Source organism: Dasypus novemcinctus, chromosome 2 (genome assembly GCF_030445035.2).
Source record: "Dasypus novemcinctus isolate mDasNov1 chromosome 2, mDasNov1.1.hap2, whole genome shotgun sequence".
Taxonomy (NCBI): domain Eukaryota; kingdom Metazoa; phylum Chordata; class Mammalia; order Cingulata; family Dasypodidae; genus Dasypus; species Dasypus novemcinctus.
Genome location: NC_080674.1, coordinates 71,747,515 through 71,773,237, shown reverse-complemented (window position 1 = coordinate 71,773,237; position 25,723 = coordinate 71,747,515). Strand labels below are relative to the sequence as shown.

The following is a 25,723-nucleotide window of genomic DNA, read 5'->3' as shown; positions in this document are numbered from 1 at the left end:
CTAGTAGTGGGACTATGGATCATGTGGTAGTTCTATGTTTAACTTTCTGAGGAACTTTGCTAAACTGTTTTCTACAGTGGGTGCATCAACAGATTATTATTAACACAAAGTGGAAAAGATGTCTTTACAATGGAGAAATCTGGCAGGTACTACCCTAGCCAAGTGATCAGAGAGCACTCCCAATAATGGGACAAACTGATATTACGTGTTTCCTGATATGATGCAAAAGGAAGAGCACAATATCATCGATGTAGTAACCTTGCCAGAAAATGCAACCTGAATCCAATAATGAGGAAACAATTTAAAATTCCAGGTTATGTACTGCTCTGTACTCCTCTAAAACTATAATGGACATGATCAGAACAAGTAGGGAAATTTGAACAGAAACTCTATATCATGTAATATTATTGAATCAATGTTAAATATCCTAAGTGTGATACTAGTATTTTGATCTGCAGGACAGTGTTTGTGTTATTATGAGATACATACAAGTGGGAGTATTTGGGGTCGAAGGATCATGTTTGCAATCTACTTTCAAAAGTTTCAGTTTTTAAAAACTTTTTCTACAGATAAAAAGCAAGAAAGAGCAAATGTGGCAAAATGTTAACAATCAATGATTTCAAGTAAAGGGAACATGAGAGTTCTTCACACTATTTTTGCAACTTTTCTAGTTTGAAATTATTTCAAAATAAAAAATGAAAATAAAAATTTGCACAGTGGTGGAAGGGATCTCATAACTTTGGATGTGATCTAAACTCCTCAGCAAGTCATAAAAATCCTTTTATGATCCGTCCTCAGACTACCTTTCTAACTTCATCTCTAACCATTTTCTCATTTACATTCCATACATAATACTTAAAGTTCCCTAAACATGTCATATTATTTTGTATCTGTTCTTTATATGTGTTCCTCTCCCCTTAACAGGCTAAGTATGTTTTTCAAGACTGGGGATGCTTTCACAATCCTGGCTGCATATTAGAATCATGTGGGAAGCTTTTTTAAAAAAAAATGTTAATACCTGGACCCCACTCCCAGAAACTGGTTTAATTGGATTGTGTTGAGAACTGCTTCTATAAAATCTTATGCAAATATCTATAAGAGCATCCAGCAAACTGAGTTTAACCATCCATTTACTCATCTGTCTCCCACAATTTTGTACTCCCAGGACCTTGCACAGTGACAGATATGTGGTAGTTAGCATCTTACTAAAAGCATGCTCTGTGAACAAACTCCTGAGATCCAAGAACTAAGAAGCAAGAGGTGAATTCTCTGTGCACAAAACACTGTTTTTTTCAAAGTTTTTACAACAAAACTGGGTATCAGCAGCTTTAATTCTATGCTCCAGAGACCAAAAATACACTCAATTAAAATTCTGTCACAATCCATTCTTGCAAAAGCAAAACTATAGGGAGAGTAAACATAATAGTGGTTGCTAGAGGCTGGGGGTAGAAAGAGGAGGTGACTTAAAAAAGATATAAGGGAATTTTCTGAGATGATGAACAGTATTAATTGTACTGATGGTCACACAATTGTGTATGTTTGTCAAAACCTATAGAATTATCTATTAAAAAGGGTCAAGTTTATTCTATGCAAATCATACCTTTATTTTTAAAAAATAGGGGGAAAACACCCTGACCACCCCTTGTTATATTTTACAATCTTTTACCTCTGACACATGAAGTGTAAACACACTGTCTCCACTGTCGTCCTTTCTTGGGGGCTCTTCAATAGAACCCTCACTGAGACCTCTACCCGAACCAAGTGTGTGGGGCACTGTCTCAGAGGTAACTATTGGAGCAACTGACAATATCTGAATCTCTTGAGATGCCTCTCCTTGGTCATCATTTCTGAAAAAGAGTTTTAATATGAATTCAAAATCAGGCATACGACTATACAAGAAATGAATTTTTAGAGTAAGGTGCTTCAAAGATGGTTTAACTTAATGCTTTACAAAACTTTAAAAATATATTTAATGCAGCAGGATCCCTTTTTAAGTAAAATTCTTATAGCTTATATTTGAAATAGAATATAAACCAAATTCCAGAAGCTCTTCTCTCTTTTACCTTTCCATTAGGCTTCCCTCTTGAGAAATACTGGTCCCACTGATACTATGTACACATGTCAATTTGCTCTGCTTCTTACTCTCTGCTGTTATAACTGACCCAAGGTTTTTATCTTCCAATTCTGTTCCTTTGGAAGTATTTTTCTCAGTTTCTTAAATAAAAAAACACATTTAAGATATAGTCTAAATTAGCACAGATAAAATTTCCATAATAGAAACATTTTCTCTTAAGAGGTAGATCGCTATATAGTGACTCTTCCAAATTTCTGTTAAACCAAAAAGCAAGCTTATTCACAAGGCATGGTCACAGCCAATAAAATTTTTGAATAGTAGAAGAGATGATTAATGAATCCTACATTGCACATATTTCACTCCTAGCTACTGTAGCAATTACAGTCCTACTTCATGGTTATACCATTAGATTAGAAACCCAAATACAAAAAGGAGTTTATAGGTGGGTACATATGAGGTCTGGCTAGTTTTACATTAGGAGAAGTCTTGGGGAAGTACCGGGGAGGGAGCTATGCTGCAAAAAGTAATGCCACAAAGGGAAGAATATGACTTCTATATAAGGTAACCCTGAGCCTGCTCACTGAGTTTCTGGATACTGTTCAAGGAGTATAATAATTATGATGCATATGAATTAATTGCATAGATATACTGTACCATAGATATTGCTGGCTGAAAGGAAATCCTAGAAAGCAGTAACCTCGAAACAAGGAAAATATGTTAGCAATCCAGACCTTCTAGGTAAGAGTTCAATACAATCTAGGCAGACTGCTATATGCACTCTGGATATGATAAATAGGGTTGGGCCCTTGGCAGGGAGGGGAGGTGGAGAAGGAAGTGGGAGTAGGAGTCAACACGCACGTCAAAATATAATGAAGCCATTAAAAAATGAAACAGAGCATTATGTGATCATAATGAAAGATTTTTTTAATATATTAAGTTTTAAAAATAGAAGGTACTAGTCTGTAGAAAACTCTGACAACTCAATAATAAAAAGAAATAACACAATTAAAAAATAGAGATATGAGTAGACACTTCTCCAAAGAAGACATACAAATAAGAATATGAAAAGATACACAATATTGTTAGCCATCAGAGAAATGCAAATCAAAACACAAAGAGGGGGAACAGATATGTCTCAAGCCTCCTAAAAACCAAAACAAACAAGGAAACAAATGAAAAAACCAACTCAGGGAGCCGATGTGGCTCAGCAGTTGAGCACTGGCTACCCACACACGAGGTCCCAGGTTCAATCTCTGACCCTGGTACCTCAACATAACAAAATAAAACAACCCACAAAACACAATGTGAATGCACAACTCTGTGATCATACCAAGAGCCACTGAATGTACGCTTTAGATGGACTGTATAGTAATATGAATACTGCTCAATAAAAATGCTTTTTAGAAAAAAAACAATGCAATGAGATACCATTTCACAACCACTACAGTGGCTATAATTAAAACAAAAACAAAACAAAACAAAATAAAAACCCAGAAAATAACAAATGTTAGAGAGGATGTGGGAAAACTGGAACCCTTGTACATTGCTGTTGTGAGTGTAAAATAGTGCGTCCACTGTGGAAAATGGTTTGATAATTCTCTTAAAAAGTCAAAACAGAGAATTACCATATAACCCAGCAATCCCACTCATAGGTAGAATGAAGACATACGTCCACATAAAAATTCGCACATCAGGGAAGTGGACTTGGCCCAGTAGATAGGGCATCCATCTACCACATGGGACGTCCGCGGTTCAAACCCCGGGCCTCCTTGACCCGTGTGGAGCTGGCCCACATGCAGTGGTGATACGCACAAGGAGTGCCGTGCCATGCAGGGGTGCCCCCTGCGTAGGGGAATCCCATGCACAAAGAGTGCGCCCCGTAAGGAGAGCCAACCAGCACGAAAGAAAGTGTAGTCTGCCCAGGAACGGTGCCACACACACGGAGAGCTGATACAGCAAAATGACACAACAAAAAAGAAACACAGATTCCCGTGCTGCTGACAACAACAGAAACAAAGAACATGCAGCAAATGCACACAGAGAACAGACAACTGGGGATGAGGGGGAAGGGGAGAGAGGGAAAAAAAACCTCATAAAAAATATTCGCACATCAATGTTCATAGCTGCATTACTTAAAATAGCTAAAGAGCAGAAACAACCAAATGTCCATCAACCGATGAACGGACAAACAAAATGTAGTATATTGATATAAAAGAATATTATTCAGTAATAAAAAAGACATGAAGTTGTGATAAATGCTATAGCATGATGAACCTTGAAAAGATTATGCCAAGTGAAAGAAGCCAGTCACAAAAGGTCACATATTATATGATTCCACATATATGAAATGTCTAGAATCAGGAAATCTTTAGAGACAGAAAGTAGATCAGTAGTTGCCTAGGGCTGGGGAGGACTGGATGGAAATGGAGAGTGACTGTTAATAGTATTGGGTTTTTTTTTTGAGTGATGAAAATTTTTAAAAGTTGACTGTGATAATGGTTATACAATTGTTGAATATACTAAACACCACTGAATTGTACATTGTAAATGTGTAAATTGTATGGTATGAGTTATATCTCAATAAAGTTGTTACTTAAAAAAAGAACGTGTTAAGGAGTATCTATGGTATAGCATGCACATATTTTTGTTCTGAAAGGAATATTATGTATATACACACACGTACCCGTGTATGTTGCCTCATGTAGAAGTTTATATGCATAAAAAACATTTCTGGAAATATACAATTTAAAAAAAAGTGCTATCAGCAATTTATGACTAAAAGTGGTACTAAGGGGCTGGGAACCAGGAATGATGGTGGTTTTTTGTTTGTTTGTTTTTCATTGTATGCCTTCTGGGGATTGTCTTATTTTTTGCCACCTACATATATTTTATTTCTAAGAGATATGTGCTTGAATATCTGTCCACACCCATACACACACAGAAAAATATATATGAAGAGAAAAAAGAATGATCAAGCAAATATAAGAAAATGGTAATTAACAAAACTAGTTAGTGGATTTATGGGTATTCATTTTACAATTCATTCTACTTTTCTATATGATTAAAATATTTGTAGTAAGCTAATACAATTTTAGTGACTGAATATTTCATTTGAAATGCTAATTCAATTTCACACGTCAAAGTAATCTTTTGTAAGGGAACAAAAATTTACCCTTTTGAATTTCTGTTTCTTCCTCTTTGGTTACAAACAAACTGGGAACTTTCTGATGAACACCAAGCCTATTGGTCCTCAGAATGTTCTTAAGATTTGGCTTAGGCTTGGAAAATCTACTTCTTAGTCTCAAATTATTGGTCACTTTAGAAGCTGTATTCCTAGAAAAAACCGCATGGGAAGACAGAAATTTATCAGTTGTGCAAGAATATTCTCTCTCTCTCTCCAGCATTAATACATTCTGACTAGCACTGATACATTTAATGTGCCATATAGTCTTCAAACATTAATTTCTTAATGCTAAAATTACAAGATAGTATAACTTTATTAGTGGTCTTAAACAGAAAAGAAAATCTGGGCCATGTTTGTAAAACAGTCACTATGCTTATATAAAAAAATTTCATAAAAGCTTGAAAGAGATGTATATTGCTATAATTTTGATATGCAAACCATTAAAATGAAATTTTAAAACTCAGACCAATTCTCACTTTAAAGGGTAAGAAATCAGCATTGCCTACTTTGTAAGCATTACCCAAAGCTATTAACTAAATTGATTGTTGGTTTAATCATATATTTACTGGGGACTATAATTTACATTTCTTTTTAGCGAAGTTCAAAAGAAATAAAAGTTTAATAAAGTAAAATCAACCTGGTTAGTACAGCATTTTTCTTATTTTTTTCCATTAATCCAATTTCTTCTCTAGTACTTTGTTCCTCCAATACTATCTTGTTTTCTTCAAATGGTGCAGTAGATGTACTAATGGCAGGTGAAGAAAACTGACATTCATGAAAAATTTCGTGTTCCACATTACTGGGGTTAGGAGGAATATGGCTTTTTTCCTTTGACTCAACATCAGGAAGTACACATAATCCTACTGCAGAAAAAAAAACAGAAAATTTAAATTGAATGAATATAAAAAGATGTCCAAATAAAATCATCTCTTCAACTTTCAGTAAATTTTAAATTCCTTATTATTAAAAAAAAAAATTTAAACATACAATCTTATATTACATGGCATGGATTTGACCTGTTATGATCTTAAAAATTCTTACATATTGAAACTTTGTGTTATTATAAGTAAAAATTAGTCCTTCTGTTAAGTAACTATATAACCTCAGATGAATTTCAAGAAGAGAGTGCCTTCATTTGCGATTTCTTAAAATCTGTATTTTATGTTCTAGAGATTTGTGACAGGCCCTACTACAATACTCTGCCTTTGAGACAGTGTCCTATAGTGAACATAAACCAGAGACTTTCCTTTTAAATATATAGTGATGGGCCTAAAAGTTCTAAAAGGAATAGCTGTCCTCTTGTCACCAGTCAAAATAAGTGCCAAGAATGCAATAAAGATAGTTATCTATTTAATGTACTTAAAATGAAAGATACATAGGTAGTAAAGACTATAGCATCTCTACAGGTTCAGGCTAATATATTAAAAATCTGGGTTGACATATTTCTTGGCTCTGTCCAAACTATCACAACAGTTTAAATTATCTCACTGGGTGATTAACTGCTCTTGTCCCTTCAGACTGTATTTGACTGTCATGTAACTGTGAAGACCAAAAGAACAGCTCCTTCGCTGAAGAAACCTGTATAAAGTGATCAGTGATCAATAAGCTGGGTTAACTAATGTTGTTTATGAAGATAAAGGTAGAGGAAATGCTATATTAACTATCCAAGAATACCAATTGTTCTTAATAAACCTAGTGCACTCTCTTGAAATGGTTGCTCCTACATCGAAAAGTACTAAATAAGTCAGTGGATGGATCACTGCACATATATTAGCTTTTCTGGAAAAAAAAAAGTGTGATACCAACTTCAAATTTAAAAGGCAGGTATTCACTTATTACACAAATGTAGCTATAATTTCTTAAAAGTTTCTCTTTTCTGGCAGAACTTATCTTTCATTCTTACCATCACCCTGTCCAGTACTGTTGATCTCTGACTGCAATGCTAGATCACCCATTGTAAGTAAAGCTATGGCAGCTTCGGTGCTTCCATCACAGGTACCTTATAAGAAAATATACCAATCTTAAAACAGAAGACTGAATCTGGAAACTTAAATTTTCTTACTTAAAAGAGATTTTTAATTCAGGTGTTTACCCTCTATTAGCAGGTTTTAATATATTCCCTGCCACTATTCCTTTCTAGAGTAATGCTTTTTTCAGGCTATATATAGCATGTAAGGAAATCATCAATTGTTGGCTTTTACTAACTGAAAATGCCTCCCTAATCTTCCATTAAGTTAATATTTTCAAAGAAAACAGTCTCATCTCAATAAATACTTCTTTATTAAACATTTAACTCTTTTTTCATTATCAGAATTTTTTTTAGGTTTTAACATATATATTTTTTTGATTATTGTTTTTTTTTAACGATACATAGATCACACAAAATGTTACATTAAAAAACATAAGAGGTCCTCATAAACCCCACTCCCCACCCCCTAAACATTTAACTCTTGACTCATCTTCTAAAACAGGGGTTATTAACAAGGGGTGAGTGAGCTTGAATTGAAATTCAAAAAAACATCATTCTTGGGAGGACGTGTTGGTGCAGGTGTGATTTATTTATTAAATACTGCACAGTATAGTGTGGACTTAGTAAGAGGTCCATGGTTTTCACCTAACTGGCAAAGGGGTCTGTGGAAGAAAGATTAAGAACCCCTGTTCTAAAAAAACATTCCAAGAATCTAAGTTTTCCCTAGAGATAATATATTCAATAACTGATTTTGTTCAATTCTCTAGCATTCTGACTCATTTACTAATTACTACCACTACTGAATTATTGTGCTATCACTAAACAAGCAGTTTTAGTGGTTTCCTAGTTAAGAGTTACCTGTTTCATCTTGGGTATGTTCACCTGTGGTCATTTCCTAAAAAAGGAAAAAGATAAGTAACATCTTAAGTATTTTCCCAACCATATGTTCTTTATCTCAAATAGTACTGTATGTTATAGGTCTTTCTATACCTTTCACTACAATACTGAAAACTGTTTTCTGAATTTATGACTTACTCATTAAATTTCATAGATAAAGTGAATGTATTATACCTGAGAGATGTTAAAATGGGAAGGTTTATGTGGTATATGCTATCACAATAAAAATTTTTAAATTCACAGACATGAAGAAGAAAAAATTGAAAGCCAAATTCTTGTCTCTTGCTCGTTTTTTCATCTTTTCTTTATATAACATGCAAATTTTAAGTCTGATCATATTATGTACATCTGCCAGTTTTATTTTACCTCTTCACCTTCATAACCCTTCAAATCTCTAAAACTGGCTGCTCTTACCCAATGAAAATTAAGTTCTGATAAGTATCACAACTTTCTTACAATACTCAGTGGCTTAAAACTTAAACAAACTTTAATAAATTAAAATTATAGGTTTTTGTTTTTTAGTATTATTATTACTGAAATAATGAAAATGCTCTAAAAATGACTGAAGTGATGAATGCACAATTATGTGATTATACTGAATAAAACTGATTGTACACTTTGGATGGATTTATGCTTTATTAATAGGTATCAATAAAACTGACTTGTTAAAACATAAATAAATTGAACAGAGGAAAAAGAAGTTATAGGAAAAGAAGTTATAGGGAACACCAACTTCACTAAAGTAATTCAGTCCTACTCAGTAAACAAATATACAAATAAAGTCCCTGAGGGGAGGAATCAGTACTCAGAATTGCTATATTATATACAATATTTAGTTTCCAAGAATAAATGAGGAGGCATACAGAGAAACAGGAAAGAATGACCATACACCGGGAAAAAGCAATGGAGATTGCCTGTGAGAGTGACGAGATGGATTTAACAGAAAGAATATTTCAAAGTTGCCATTTTTTATATATAAACATATAATTATGTTTACAAAACTAAAAAAAGCATAAGTATGATGACAATGTTGCATAAAACAGAGAATGTCAATAAAGAGAACAAAATTAGTTATATAAAAAAAGTAATTTCTGGGGATCAAAAAGTACAATAACTGAAATTCAAAAATCCCAAGGTTGACTCAACAGGAGACTGGAACCGACAGAAGAATTAAAACCTGAAGATGCAACAACAGAGATTATGCAAGTCAAAGAAAAAAGAGAGAAAATGGGAAGAAAAATGAACAGAGCCTCAGAGAAATGTGGTATACCACTAAGCACACTAACATATGTAAACGGTGGTACCAGATGGAGAGGAGAGAAATAAGAAAAAATATTCAAAGGAATAAGAGCTGAAAACTTCCCAAATGTATTGAAAATCAAAAACCTACATATCCAGGACGTACAACAAAATTCAAATGAAATACAGGCAGAGAGACCTACAAACAAACACATCATGGTAAAAATGCTACAAGCCAAAGACAAGGAGACAATCTTGAAAGCAGAAAATGTGACACATTACTGACAAGGAGACTAAGATTAACAGCTGACTTCTAAGCAAAATGAAACAATGGAGGCCAGAAGGCAGTTAACTATATTAAAAGTGTTCAAAGAAAAAAATTGTCAACCAAGAATCTTATATTGATAAAGCATAAGTACCATTCAAAAGTGAAAGTGAAATAAACACTGTTCCATATAAAAAGAAACAGAGAAAATGTATTGCTAGCAGACATGCCCTACAAGAATACCAAAAGATGTTTTTTAGGCTGAAAGCAAAGGACACCAGATGGTAATCAGCTGGTAATTAGAATCCACATGAACAAAGAGCAGTGGTAAAGATAATTATGTAATTATAAAAGGCACAATAAAAGCATATTTTCTCTCCTTTCTTCTCTAAACTGATATAAAAAGCAACTATATAAGGTAAAATGCATTTAATTTAATGTTGGGCCTGTACCACACAGAAATGTAACATGAGTAATATATTTGCCAATAACAGCATGAAGGAGATGGGTGGGAGCAAAGCCGTTATGGGCCAAGGAAATGATAATGGATATTAAAGTAATAATTATAACAATGTACTTTGGGTTTGTAACATTAATAGAAGTAATATGTATGTATAACAATAATACCACAAAAAGGGAGAAAAGTGAATTGGGCAATACAAGAGTAATGTTTCTATATATTACTGTAATTAAGCTAGTAGAAATGTGAAGCTGTTTCTGTTAAGATGTATATGATAAACCCTAGAGCAACCATTCAAAAAACGTCTCAAGAATACAGTGGAAAAAAATTATGAATAAAATTAAAATGCTACATTAGAAAATATCTACTCAATGCAAAAGAAAGCAAAAGAGGAGAATAGAAGAACAAAAAATAAATGAGACAAATAGAAAATGAAAACAAAACAGCTGATGAAAGCCAACCATATCAATAACATTGAATGTGAAGGGAATAAAAATCCAATAAAAAAAGCAGAGATTGTAAAGTTTTGGTAATAGATGGTGATGGCAGTACAACAGTGTGCATGTAATGAATTATATATGTAAATATGGCTAAAAGGAGAAATTTTAGGTTTACATACGTTATTAGAATAAATTTAAAAAAATAAGACTTTATACAGTGAATTTTACTGTATACAATGGACAGCAGTTAATAGTAAAATTATAAAAATGTTCTTTCATGAACTGGAACAATTGTACCACAGTAATATAAGGTGTTAATAATAGGATGGTATACAGGGACACTCTATTTTATGCATGATTTTTCTGTAAACCCACAACTTCTCTAATAAAAAAGCAAAAACAGAGATTGCCAAGAGTGGAAAAAAAGACATGAGTCAACTATATGTTGTCTAGCAGAAAAACTTCAGAGTCAAAGGCATAAAAAGACTGAAAGTAAAAGGATAAAAAAAGATATTACACAAAAAGGAACCACAGGAAAGTTGGAGTGGTATACTGATATCAGACAAAATAGACTTTAAAACAAAAAATGTTATTAGAGAATGAGAGGCATTTTATGATAAAAGGGTCCATACAGAGGAAGATATAAGATTTAAACATCTATGCTCCTAATAAGAGAGCACTAAAATTTATTAAGGAAAATCTAACTACATCTATGGTCAATTGATTTTTGATAGGCCTATCAAACCCTGGGTAAGAACAGTCTATTCAACAAATGGTGCTTGGATAACTAGATATCCAAAGCAAAAAAAAAAAGAGGATCCCTACCTCACAACTTACACAAAAATTAATTCAAAATGGATCAAAGAGTTAAATATACAAGCTGGAACCATAAAGCTCCTAGAAGAAAATGTAGGAAAACATCTTCAAGACCTGGTGGTAGATGTGCCTTCTTAATCCTTACACTGAAAGCAGGAGCAATGAAAGAAAACACGGATAAATGGGACCTCCTCAAACTTAAACACTTATGATTCAAAGGGCTTCACCAAGAAGATGAAAAGACAGCCCACTCAAAAGGAGAAAGTATTTGGAAACGACAGATCTGATAAGGTTTGATCTCCATTCTATATAAAGAGTTCATACAACTCAACAATAAAAGAGCAAGCAATCCAATCAAAAACTGGAAAAAGGTCCTGGGTTCGATGCCCCAGTACCCCTAAAATGGACAAACAAACCAACAAAAAACCCAACTTTCAATGGGGAGCAGATGTAGGTCAATGGTTGAGCACCTGCTTCCCATGAACAAGATCCTAAGTTCCTCCTTAAAAAAAAAAATGGCCAAAAAGCACATGAAAAAATGTTCGATATAACTAGCCATTGGGGAAATGCAAATCAAAACAACAATGAGATATCATTTCATACCATAATGAATGGCCATTACAAAAAAAAAAACACAGTAAGTGCTAGAGAGGATATGGTGAAATAGGAACACTCCTTCACTGTTCGTGAGATTGTAAAATGATAAGCTTCTGTGGAAGAAAGTTTGATGGTTCATCAGGAAGCTAAGTATAGAACTGCCATGGGACTGAGCAATTCCTCTACTAGGAATGTATCCAGAAGAACTGAAAACTGTGACACGAACAGACATCTGCACACTGATGTTCATAGTGGCGTTATTTACAATTGCCAAACTATGGTAACAACCCAAGTGTCCACCAATCAATGAATGGATAAATAAAATGTGGTATACACTCAATGGAATACTATGCTGCAGTAAGAAATTAAATTGGGACACATATAATAACATGAATGAATCTTGAAGACATGATAGGACAAATACTGCATGGTCTCTCTAAAATGAATTAAATATGAAGAATAAATGCATAGAGTTAAAACCTAGAGTATAGGTTATAAGGAGCTAAGAGGAGGGCTGTGAAGGAGTACTGATGCTTAATGTATATAAAAGTTTTAATTACCTTGACTATAAATGTATGGAAATGGACAGAGTTGATGGTAACACATTATAGAGAGTAGCAGCTGATTTATAAATGGGATCATGGCTGAAAAAGGTAGTCTCGGGATGTAAATGTCAACTGAACGAAAGCTAGAGAGTTATATAGGGACTGAATAACACAATGAACCCAGAGGTGGAAGAGAATTGTGGATGGGGGTACAGATGCAAGAGTGCCCTTCTATGAGCCAGAGCAGATGCAAGTCACTGCTGCAGGGTGGTGAGAATGTGAAGAAGCATGAAAAAATACAATTAATGTAACCTATGGACTGTAGTTAACAACAATACTTTAATATTCTTGCATCAATGCCAAAGATATAGTGTTAATATAAGAGGGTTATGGGAAAAAATATGCCAAATATATACTATGGACCATAGTTAGTGGTAATAATCTGATGACATTATCTCATAATCTCTAACAAATGTTCCACAATAGTGTGTGTTGGTGGAGGCTTGTTGTATAAAATTTCTCCACATGTGCACGATTATTTTGTAAATTCACAACTTCTCTAATGAAAATTATTTTTTAAAATTAGCAAAAAAAACACGAGGTCATGTAAGCGAATATCCTTGCCCTTAGGAAAAGTACATGGAAATATCAAGAATTCAAAGTGCACGATAGGGAAGTGGATTTGGCTCAACTGATAGAGCATCTGCCTACCACATGGGAGGACCATGTGATGAGCTGGCCCAAGTACAGTGCTGATGTGCGCAAGGAGTGCCGTGCCATGCAGGGGTGTCCCCTGCACAGGGGAGCCCCACACGCGAGGAGTGAGCCCCGTAAGGAGAGCCGCCCAGCCCAAAAAAAGTGCAGCCTGCCCAGGAGTGGCTCCACACAACCCGGAGAGCTGATGTAACAAGATGACATAACAAAAAGAGACACAGATTCCGGATGCCACTGACAAGAATACAAGCGGACACAGAAGAACACACAGCAAATGGACACAGAGAACAGACAATGGTGGGGGTGGGGCGGAAAGGGAAGAGAAATAATAAAAAATAAATCTTTAAAAAAAAAAAAAAGCATGATACATGCAATGTATTCTCAAATGTTTAGAAAACAGAAAGAATGATAAATGTGGCAATATGTTAAAAGTTGATAAATAGGGTATCTGTGTAAGGTGCTTATTTGAAATTCTCTGTATTGGTTTTGTATTACTTTTACAACTCCCCTGTAAATTTGAAATTATTTCAAAATGAGAAGTTAAAAAAAAATCAGGAACAAGACAAAAATGTCTGATTTGCCACTTGTATTCAACATTGTACTATACTCAACATCATATTCTATTCAGGGCAATATTAGGCAAAGAAAAATAAATCAAAGGCATCCAGATTGTAAAGCAAGAAATATAACTATCTCTCATTATCAGATGACATACCATGTATATAGAAAATTCTAAGGAATCTACTAAAAAAAACAATTGGAAGTAATAAATGAGATCAGCAAGGTGACAGGAGATAAGATCAATATATAAAAGTCGATTTTATTTCTATACAGTTGCAAAGAACAATCTGAAAATGAAATAAAGTAACTTCATTCACAATAGCATCAAAATGAATAACTAGAAATTTAACAAATGTGCAATACTTAAACTATGAAAACTACAAAATATTTTTGAAATTAAAGTTTTAAATAAATGCAAAAACATCCTATGTTTACGGATAAGAAGACTTAACATTGTTAAGATGGCAATACACCGCAACTGATCAACAGATTCAATGTCCCTGTCAGAATCCCTGACTTCCTTATGGAAATTGAAAAGGTGATTCTAAAATATATCTGGAATTGCTAGGGACTCAGAATAGCCAAAACAATTCTGAGAAAGAATAATAAATAAGGAGGACTCACACTTCCCATTTTTAAAACTCACTATAAGCCAACAGCAATCGAGACAGTGTGGCACTAGTACAAGGACAGAGCTAAATTAATGGCATAGAAATGAAAGTCCAGAAATATTTTCACATATCCATGGTCAACTGATATTTGATAAGGATGTCAAGACAAGTCAATGAGGAAAGAACAGTCTTTTCAATAAATGGTGCTAGGACAACTAGATGGCCACATGCAATAAAATGAATTTGGACTCTTACCTTACACCATATACAAAATATTAACTCCGAATTATTTCAAAGACCTAAATGTACAAAATGTACAAAACTATAGAACTCTTAGAAGAAAACATGGAGGTAAATCTTCATGACCTTGAATCCAGCAAAGGATTTTTAGATATGACACCAAAAGCAAGAAGAATAAAAGAAAAACTAGATAAACTGGACTTCATCAAAATGAAAAAAAGCTTTCGTGTTTTAAAGGACACAGTGAAAAGACAACCTACAGGGAAGGGGACGTACCTCAACTGATAAGAGTGTCCTCCTACCATATGGAGGGCCCAGGGTTTGATACCCAGGGCCTCCTGACCCGTGTGGTGAGCTGGCCCACGCGCAGTGCTGCCACGTGCAAGGAGTGCCGTGCCTCACTGGGGCGCCCCCACATAGGGTGTCCCCTGTGCAAGAAGTGTGCCCCACAAGGAGAGTCACCCCACGTGGAAAAAAAAAAGCGCAGCCCACCCATGAATGGCACCACACACACGGAGAGCTGATGCAGCAAGATGACACAACAAAAAAGAGACAACAGTTTCCCAGCACCACCTGACAAGTGCCAGTGGACAGAGAACACAGCAAATGGACACACAGAGCAGAGGGGAAGCAGAGAGAAATAAATAAATCTTTTTTTTAAAAAAAAAGATAACCTACAGAATGGGAGAAAATATTTGCAAACATTTATCTGATGCCATATTTGCATCTTGAGTATATTAAGTACTCATACAATTCCGTATTTGTGATGGGCTTATGAGTCAACTGAGCCAGGTAATGGAGCCCCACTGCTTGGTAAAGCAAACACCGGGCTAATTATAATACAAAGGCACATCACAGACTTTAGTCACCAGTGAGTCGATTGCATAAATGGCCGGTTACATCTACAGTCAACTGAAGAGATTGCTGTTTGCAATGGATGACACCACATCCAATCAGTTGAAGGCCTTTTAAAAGGAGAAATGATTTCAGCATTCAGAGAGAGAATCCCCATTTCTATTTCAGATAGCCAGTGTTTCCTGCGGAGTTCAACGAGGACTTTCATCTGAGTCCTTGGCTTACAGCCTGCCCTATGGAACTTGGACCTGTGCATCCCCACAGTCATAAAAAAAACATTTTATAAAATCTCATACTATTTACAGATAACTCCTGTCAGTTCTGTTTCCCTAGAGAACCCTAACTAATACAATATAAAAAAGACAAATAACCAAATTAAAAAATGAGCAAAGGTCTTGAATAAATATTTCCCCAAAGAATAAAAACAAATGGTCAATAGGCACATGAAAAGTAAATATCAAAACCAAAATGAGTTACCACACCACACTCACTAGGATGGTTAAAATCAAGAGTCAGAGAACAAACATGAAAAAATCTGAACCCTAATACACTACTGGTTGGAAAGTAAAATGGTACAGCAGCTTTGAAAAGCAGTGTGGCAGTGCCTCAAACAAACACGGAGTTATATGATCTTGCAATTCCACACATAGGTATATAATCAAAAGAAATGAAAACACATGTCCCTAACAGAAACTTATATCCATGTTTATAGCAGCATTATTTCTAATAGCTAGAAGGGGCAAACAACCTGTCAATCAATGAGTGAGAAATAAAACGGATGAGTAGATAAATAAAATGATATCCATAAAATGGAATGCTATTCTGCCATAAATAAGAATGAAGTACTAATACATGCTAGAATACGGAGGAACTTCAAAATACTTTGCAAAGTCAAAGAAGCCAGTCACGAAAGACCATATATTATATGATTCCATTCAGATGAAATGTGAGAACAGGGAAATGAATAGAGACACAGAATAAGATCAGTGGTTGCTTGGGGCTGGGAGTGTTGGGCAGAAATAGGGAGTGAGTGCTAGTGGATATAAGGTTTCCTTTGGGGTGACAGAAATATTCTAAAATTGATTATGGTAACTGTTGCACAATTCTGTGACTATGCTAAAAAACCACTTTAAATTTGTGAATTATCTCTATAGAAAGTTAATCAAGAATTTCCAAGCTAAACACAAAAGCTATAGATTATTAACTCTTTCTACTATCAATACTTACAGTTCCCTATATGACAGAAAATAACTAAGTACTGTGTAAAACTAAAGCTATCAAAATAAATCTTTAGTCTTTAGAAAGTAAATAAAGAATAAAATGCAAAAACATATTAAAATGGATGCTTACAATAGACAATGTATTCAAATTTTCTTGTTTCATTTCTTGAGTGGTCACATCTGTGTTTGACAACTGATGTTCAACAACGGCTATGCATGCTATATCTGGGACATTCACGGTTATTTCCAGCTGTTAAAATGAAAAGATTTATTGTTTAATTTTGCCATACTATAAACAGCAAAACTAAAACCTGATTTTCCATATGAATAAGTAAAATAAAACATTAAAGTGAAGAAATAATCCACATTTATATAGAATTAGGAAAGTAAATATAGTAATTTTTAAACTGATTAAACAGCAATTTGGCAAAAGTAAAGGAAAATGGTGCCCAGATCAGTCTTTAAAGATTTTTAAGTAGTCAGTGATTATTATAACCAGTAGGCAAAATTTTCTAAGGCTAACTTTTTTAGTCCCTGGCATTTCACTTCCATTATTCCCATTTTGTCCTTACATTCCCCTAATTTCTCTATTCTGTTAACATTTATGTAGTGCATCTTAAAAACTAGAGGGCTACAGGCACAAGGATATGGAGACAAATATTTCTTACAAATTAAAATAAGACATGTTTGGCTCCTGCCCTCAAAGAACTCACCATCTAAGAGGAGTAGACATGTAAGCAACTAACTATATACTGTCATAAATGCAATAATAGAGATGAGTACAACATTCTTAGGGAATCCTATTCCTTCTCCCCAACTACCTTCTTTTACCACCGCAAAGTCTACCACTTCAAATTTGCTGTGTTTGTCTGTTGCATGCTGGTCTTCTTAGAAGACACTGGGAACCTAACCTGGGACCTCTGATGTGGGAGAGAGGTGCCTAATTGCTCGAGCCACCTCTGCTCCCCGCTTTGCTGTGCCTCTCATTATGTTTTCCTCATGTCTCTTGTTGCATCAGCCCACCGCACCTGCCTACTGCATCAGCTTGTTATCTTGCTGGTTTTCTTTAGGTAGCACTGGGAACCGAACCTGGGACCTCTCACGTGGTAGGTGGGAGCTCAACTGTTTGAGCCACATCTGCTTCCCTGCATGACTTCTGATAATCATGGCAATGGTCATATAAAATAATGAGTTCAGGGAAGCAGATGTGGCTCAACTGACAGAGTGCCCACCTACCATATGGAGGGTTCAGGGTTCGATCCCCAGGGTCTCTTGACCTATGTGGTGAGCTGGCCCATGCACAGTGCTGCCGCCCACAAGGAGTGCTGTGCTACACAGGGGTGCCCCTGCATAGGGGTGCCCCAAGTGCAAGGAGTGCACCCCGCAAGAAGAGCCGCCCCACGTGAAAAAAGCGCAGCCCGCCCAGGAGTGGCAACGCATACACGGGGAGCTGACACAACAAAAAAGATGCAGTTTTCCAGTGCCGCCTGATAATACAAGTGGATGCAGAAGAACACACAGCAAATGGACACAGAGCAGACAATTGGGGGAAGGGGAGAGAAATAAATAAAAAATAAATCTTAAAATAAAAAAGTTACTCACATTTTCTCTTCTTTGACAATCCTATTAGACAAAGAGCCTGTGTTAGATTGAACTATATATCCCAGTATAGATATGTCCTTATCTTAATACGCATTCCTGTGGGTGTAAACCCACTGTAAATAGGATGAGTTGGAGATGTTATGTTTAATTAAGGTGTGACCCAAATGAACAAGGGTGGGTCTTAATCTAGATCACTGGAGGCCTTATAAAGAGAATCTATAAGTCACAGAAGCAAGAAAGGAGAGGACATTGCTATGTGATGGGAGCAGAAATACAAGACAAAGATTCATAAAGACTGCCAGCGGCCAGCACCAGAAGGATACAGATTTTGGGGAGAAAGCAAGTCTTGCCAGTATCTTGATTTTGGATTTCTTCTCACCTCAAAATCATGAGCTAATAAGTTTCTGTTGTTTAACCAACCCACTGTATGGTATTTGTTATAGCAGCCTGGCAGACAAGACATTAAGACAGGTGGGTTGTTTTGTTTTTTTTTTAACTGGAAAGTGAAGTTCTTCTATTACAAATACGTAAAAATGCAGAAGTGGCTTTGGAATTGGGTCATAGGTAGAGGTTGGAGGAATTTTGTGCTACTTCATAGAAAAAGCTAAGATTGTCTTGCAGAGATTTGGCAGAAATATGGATGTTAAAAGTATTTCTGTGAGGTGATAGAAGGAAATAAATGAAAAATTTCAAGTGTTTTGAAAAGATAAAATACTCGCTAAAAAGTTGGGATAGGGTAAAAAAGGGAATATTCTAAATCATGGCAAGTTGGTTCTTTAAACACCATACAGTTTCAAAACATTTTTAACATCTTTACTGAGATATAATTCACCAATTTAAAGTGTACAATTCAATGATTTCTGGAATATTCACAAATATGTGCAATCATCACCACAGTAAATTTTAGGACATTTTCCTTTTTCATTTTTTTGGTTGTCTGTGTTGTCTTCTCTTCTCATTTTCTCGCTTCTAGGATTCACCGGGTTTTGATCCTGGAGACTCATGATATTCAGAAAAGCTCCCTGTCAATCACACCACCTCAGTTCCTAATTTCTGCTGTGCTTCACCTTGACTCTCCCCTTGTCTCTCTTTTGATGGGTCATCATCTTGCTGTGTGACTCACTAGCGCAGGCACTGGCTCACCACGTAGGCACTAGCATGGGCACAGGATCACCGTGCGGGCATGCTTTCTCTTCTTTTTCACCAGGAGGCCCCAGGGATTGAACCCAGGTCCTTCCATATGGTAGGGTGAAGCTCTATCACTTGACCCATATCTGCTTCCCATTTTTTTTAGGACATTTTCATCACGCCAAAAAGAAACCCCTGTACCTATCAGATTTCACTACTTTTTTCCACCCTGATCCTATCCCTAAGAAACCACTAATCTACTTTTTTTGCTATTCCAGATATTTAATAAGAATGGAATCATGTAATATGCGGTCTTTTGTCACTGGCTTCTTTTATTTAGCACAGTGTTTTTAAGATTCATCCATGTTCTAGCATGTATCAGTAAAACATATTCCTTTTTATGGCCAAATAATATCCCATTGTATTTTAATGCCTTTTTAAAGGAAAATTTTGTAAAATAATATGAATTTCCCTGCCTTTGTAAACTTGCTTGAGGGAATATGAATTAAGCTTTTCTTGCTTAATTATTATGGTTTAAATAGACAGTCTGTATTAATTCAGGGATATGTCCCAGTCCCTGATTTTTGGAAATCAATTTCTGATACTAGTTTTCCTTAGTAATTTGTCTTTCATGAAGAAAGAAAAAAAAAGTCAAAGAAAAAAATAACAAAAAGAGAATAAAATACAAAATAAACAGCTAAATGAACTCTCAAGCAGTGTTAACTGGCTGTCCTTTCACAAAATTAACTTTCCTTTTTGCATGTTTCTGGTTTCAATTAAAATTTACAGGGAAGTGGTTGTGGATCAACTGACAGAGCATTCAATTACGATATGGAGGGTCTAGGGTTCAACCCCCAGGGCCTCCTGGCCCATGTGGTGAGCTGGCCCACACACAGTGCTGCCACGTGTAAGGAATGCCGTGCCACGCAGGGGTGTCCCCCACATACAGGAGCCCCACACACAAGGAGTGCGCCCAGCGAGTATAGCCACCCCGTGCAAAAAAAGCGCAGTCTGCCCAGGAGTGGCACCGTACACACAGAGAGCTGACACAGCAAGATGATGCAACAAAAAAGTGACACAGTTTCCCGGTGCAACATGAAAAGAATGCAAGCAGACACAGAAGAACACACAGCAAATGGACACAGAGAACAGACATTGGGGGGGAGGGGAGAGAGAAATATAAAATAAAACTTAAAAAAAAATTTATATTCACTGTTTACTTAGAACTTTCAGTTACAGAAACAACCTCAGTTTTGTTAGTGTCAACAATTTTACTAACTCATCTGCTTTACAACATCTAGTATGTTATTATTAACTCTGCTTAATAATAAAAGTGGGTTTAGACTTCCATTTATAAATGTGACATTTCAGCCAATCCATTAATTCCAGGTTACCTTAATATTACTTGAAGTTTTGTTTCCTACTGTTTTCTTTTATTATCACCACTACTATCTTAGTTAAGTCCTAATCCTGTTGACTACTAATCCAAATGACTCCAATACTAACAAGTGATTGTTACAAAACTGATTCAGAAATACTACTCTATGAATTACTAAAAATTAAGGCACATCAGACAACTATTGAAGTCACAAAGTTAGACTGCTAGGCCAAGTGGCAAAAGAGTAAAGAAGCTGGGAAGCAGATGTGGCTCAATCGATTGTTCTCCCATCTACCATATGGAAGGCCCTGGGTTCACCTCCCAGGGCCTCCTTGTGAGGTAAACTGGCCCATGTCCGTGGAGAGCTAATGGCCCGGGACCGTGGAAAGCTGGCGCAGCAAGATGATGCAACAAAGGGAGACAAGCAGACACAGAACACGCAGCGAATGGACACAGAGAGCAGACAGTGAGCAAGTCGCAAGGGGAGCGGGATAAATAAATAAATCTAAAAAAAAAAGAGTAAAGGAGCTAAAGTAAGGTAAAGAAATATGTTCCTTCAACCATTTTTTGGGGTCAGCCTAAGCATATCAGGAGGCGTTAATAGAAAACAGATGACAAACTTTTAAAAATTCATGAAAAATAGATTAAACAGCTTCCATATACAAGTGTTAACTAAATAGAAGTCACACAAACCTACTTCTACTCATTTCTTAGTCTGTCCACTGGCCCCAAACAAATTATATTTGCTAGAGGTTACTTAGAGAATTAACTGTTCAAATCCTAATAATCAGTAAGAGAAGAAATAATGACCCACTAAAAGAAAAGGGAAAAAAAAGTGCCAAAGATTCAAATAAATAAACCCTACCTCTTCCATTGTCTCCTCAATCTGAGCAGAAACAGGTTCAGGAGACCTAAGGCCTACAGGCACAAAAACTGGAGCTTTATTCACTTCTTCTGGGGCAAGATGATAGCTTTCGTCTTCATAGTCAGACTCAAAATCTTCAGCAGCAGCATCTTCTTCTTCCTGGGAAGCCCGAAGAGTCACTAGTGTGGACTTCGACCCTCTAGGTGCTTTCTTAGAGCTCTTAACCCGAATTCGTTTTGATCCACGCCCTCTGGTGACACTGGGCTTGACCTTTCGATGCACTCTCCTTTCACTATGATCTAGCTCACACTCAGAGGCTGAAGAGATGGCTATTCTTCGATCCAGAGCAATTCTAGAATAATTTGATTCTTTCAACAGCTGTGGACAGCTGAATGTTTAATCAAAATAACAATAGTCATTATATGGACAAGGGTAAACTTTATAGAAAACCAAATTCTCAGAAATCCCAGTTCTAGCCATTAAAATGAAAATTCCCATCACCCATTCTTTCAAAAACTTATGTTCTGAGAAGAATAATTGATTATTACTACTTAGTTTCGCATTCAGAGTTCATTCTTAGTTAACTGCCTACAATTTTTCATACCAAGTTTTTAATTCTGGGCCGTGTTTTCCCATGCTATGTAAATGGAGGTAAAATACAACACTGTAAATTACTAGAAGAAAAAGGGAAAATGAATCAATAAATACAGAATATGGGATCAAAAGTGATATTGGTTTATCCTATTGAGTAAACAGATTAGGTTAAAAGAAAAGGGAGAAGGCAGAAAATCCATCAGAGTCATGTTGTTTTTTAGAACTTAGGTTCTTTTCCACTTTTCTTGAAAACTATGGAAGAAGGGTGCTCTTAATTATGTTTGTGACTCCAAGTGAATTAGCACCCTAATTACATGCTATTCTTTGATTAGGCTTCTATTCATGTATAATATACCAGAAATTTTAAATCTTGGAAAGAGAAATCTTCCTAAGGAGTTCAGAAAAAAGTAAATTTTAGTAAATAGGAATCAAAAGTGGGAAAGAAACAATCCTGCAATAAAAAAACAATCTCCACTTCTTTTAACAAACCATTTTTTTGCATGTAATTATCAGTTAAAGTAGAGCACCCATTAAGAATAAATAGTTTTTATTTCCTTTTCTGAAAGTATTTGTTAAATAAAACTTTACCTTGTTGGTTTATTGAGACGCTGCTCTTCAAAACTGGAAGACAAAGAATTCTCTGCTAGGGTTTTCTCTCCAACACTTCCTGATGGTCCAGGTTCTTCTGATTGAGCATCATTTTTTGCCAAAACACTCTCTTTGGAAGGTACACAATCTATTTTTGCTGAAACTTCCAGAGATGCCAGAAGTTCAGGTTTTTCCTTCAATTTAAAAAGAAATATCTAACATTACCATGTTAATTTGAATTGGCAGTTTGGCTTAAAGCTCTAAGTTTATACACTTACACATGCTTAGTTTTTAAATTTTTAAAATACTGAAAAGTCATTCAATTTTAATGAAAAGGTTACATGTACAAAAGGTAAAACTATATTTCAATGCTTTCCTTCGTGATCCTGACAAAATGGAGCCCAGTGACAAAAATTATTTTTTTCCAAACTTACTTTTAGAGGAAATTGAGTATCAGAATATCCTTGCTGCAGCATACTATCTTCTGGCTTTCCTGTCTTACTCTGATATGGTGTATCTTTTTCTATATCTGGTTCCTCTCTCTTACTGTGTGTCCTTCCTAAATTTGGCTTAGCCTTTTGGAACTGCCTTCTTATCACCAGTGCTGGACTAGGAACATGGGGTTTATGTTCATGTCTGCAATGAAGCAAAATCATATTAAAGAACAAAAATCAGAATTCCTTGCAGATGTAACAGCTATTAAATCAAACAATCTGGGATACGAAACTACTCTATATTAAAAGGTCTACACAGAAACTGGCAACAAAACCAGGCGTGTAAAATGAAGCCACCTAGGCTCATATGAAAGGAAAAACGTAAAGCTTTCACAGTTTTTTTTGTCTTTATTCATTTTTTCAATATTACGTTAAAAAAATATGAGGTCTCCATATAGCCCCCACCCCCCTCACCCCATTCCTCCCCCCATAGCAACATTCTCATCCATCATCATGAGACATTCATTGCATTTGGTGAATACATCTCTGAGCATCGTTGCACTTCATGGTCAATGGTCCACATCATAGCCCATACTCTCCCACGTTCCATCCAGTGGGCCATGGGAGGAAATACAATGTCCAGTAATTGTCCCTTCAGCACCACCCAGGACAACTCCAAGTCCCCAAAACGCCTCCACATCTCATCTCTTCCTCCCATTCCCCACACCCAGCAGCCACCATGGTCACTTTCTCCACACCAATGCCATATTTTCTTCGATTACTAACCATAATAGTTCATGAATAGAATATCAGTAAGTCTACTCTAATCCATATTCTATTCCTCCATCCTGTGGACCTTAGAATGGTTGTGTCCACTTCACATCTATATCAAGAGGGGCTTACATTCCACATGGATGCTGGATGCAATTCTCCTGCTTTCAGTTGTAGGCACTCTTGGCTCCCTGGTGTGGTTGGTGGTTGACCTTCTTCACCTCCACGTTAGCTAAGTGGGGTAAGTCCAATAAACTAGAATGTAGGAGTTGCAAGTCTGTTAAGGCTCAGGGCCTGGCTATCACATGGTCAGTCCAGAGATTCAGGTCCCCTGGGTATACACTAAACCCCAGTACCAACTACAGATCTGGTAAAAGTAACAGGAGAGGCATGTGGACAAAGATCATACCTGAGTCCAGCTCCAACACACAGAAACACAAACTCCAAAGTAGGGCCAAATGACATGGCACTGAACTCCATCTGCCATGACCAAAGAACCTGTGGGTCTCTGTAGCCCTCAGAAGAATCAATATCGGAGGTTGTATCTACTTAATCTGTCTCTGGGACTCTGCTGAGGTGTGCATAAGGGCAACCCCTCTGATAACCTCCTGGGTCTTTTTGGAGACTCATAGCCATATAAACGCATTTGTCCTTTCCATTTCCCCCTTGATTCAAGTCAAAAAGCATTTTTAACTCCTGTTATTATATATAGACTGAGATATTCTGCTGCTCCGAGTTGAACCTTTTATTCAAGGTCCTTTTCTAGTCACATCATCAGCTGGTACTTGGTAGCAATCCCTCAGCGCCAGGGAGGCTCATCCCTGGGAGTCATGTCCCATGCATTTACATGCAGAGTTTGGCTTCGAGACTGGCCACATTTGAGCAACACCTAGGCTCTCAGGAGGTAACTCTTAGGCACACTGCAGCTCTAGGCCTTGTTCTTATTTCAGGTGCACAGGCTCACAAGCTATAGTCATTAGTATCAAGAGCTCATTGTTGGACCTTCATTCTTTTTTGGTCTTTGCCATTGCACTTGGGGGATTGTTGCTGTTCCTTATAGTTTCTATTTTCTGTACAGCCGAAGGAATGGCTTTACAATAATGTCAATCTATTTTAACTTCTATTCATTGATTCTGGTATACAGTTTCATGCTACTTTAAGTAACTTTCAGAGAAATTACTAGGTACAAAAAATATGACTGTAGTTGAACACAAATTTCATAATGGCACTTTAAGTAGTGCCTTCATCTGAACCATGAAGCATGAACAATGAATATACAATGGTCACAACAACCTTGACCCTTCCGGCTCAAGAGTAAGCATGAGGGCTAGTCTATTCTCTTACCACATGCCTATCAACTCAGAAATGGTTGTACTGACAGCCAATGTCATAGGTTCACAATAGAGCCCAGTTTTATCTGCAAAATCAGAAAAAGTCAGGGCTTTAACAATCAGTAGAGTAGCCAATGCTTCCAAGGCTACCAGAATAGCTATCTTAAGGTATATGGCAAGGACACGAATTTTTAAAAAATCACTGGGAAGTTTAAAAACTAATATAAACCTGGATTCTATAAAGAATACCTGCGTAAATAAGTATTTAACCATGAGTTCTCTGAAAGAACTGTACTGATTTTACATAATCTTAAACAGATTATCTAGAAGACAGAGTATATATCA

The 25,723-nt window shown here is 36.1% G+C and overlaps 1 protein-coding gene across 6 annotated transcripts in view; it reads right to left on the bottom strand.

Annotated features, from left to right (window-relative positions):
* The window catches only part of BDP1 (BDP1 general transcription factor IIIB subunit), a 122,930-nt gene that overhangs the window by 25,616 nt on the left and 71,591 nt on the right, over positions 1-25,723 (bottom strand). For 4 of the 6 annotated variants that reach the window (XM_012527949.3, XM_012527950.4, XM_071208499.1 and 1 more), the window contains exons 23-33: positions 23,277-23,478; positions 22,843-23,036; positions 21,661-22,048; positions 18,290-18,310; positions 16,818-16,937; positions 8,086-8,122; positions 7,162-7,257; positions 5,896-6,121; positions 5,247-5,407; positions 2,064-2,214; positions 1,667-1,847 (exon numbers count right to left, since the gene is read on the bottom strand). In XM_012527949.3, coding sequence (XP_012383403.2) covers positions 1,667-1,847; positions 2,064-2,214; positions 5,247-5,407; positions 5,896-6,121; positions 7,162-7,257; positions 8,086-8,122; positions 16,818-16,937; positions 18,290-18,310; positions 21,661-22,048; positions 22,843-23,036; positions 23,277-23,478 — 1,777 coding nt within the window. The remainder of the gene's footprint in view (positions 1-1,666; positions 1,848-2,063; positions 2,215-5,246; positions 5,408-5,895; positions 6,122-7,161; positions 7,258-8,085; positions 8,123-16,817; positions 16,938-18,289; positions 18,311-21,660; positions 22,049-22,842; positions 23,037-23,276; positions 23,479-25,723) is intronic. The other 2 variants (XM_012527953.4, XM_012527954.4) reach the window with 1 other exon arrangement.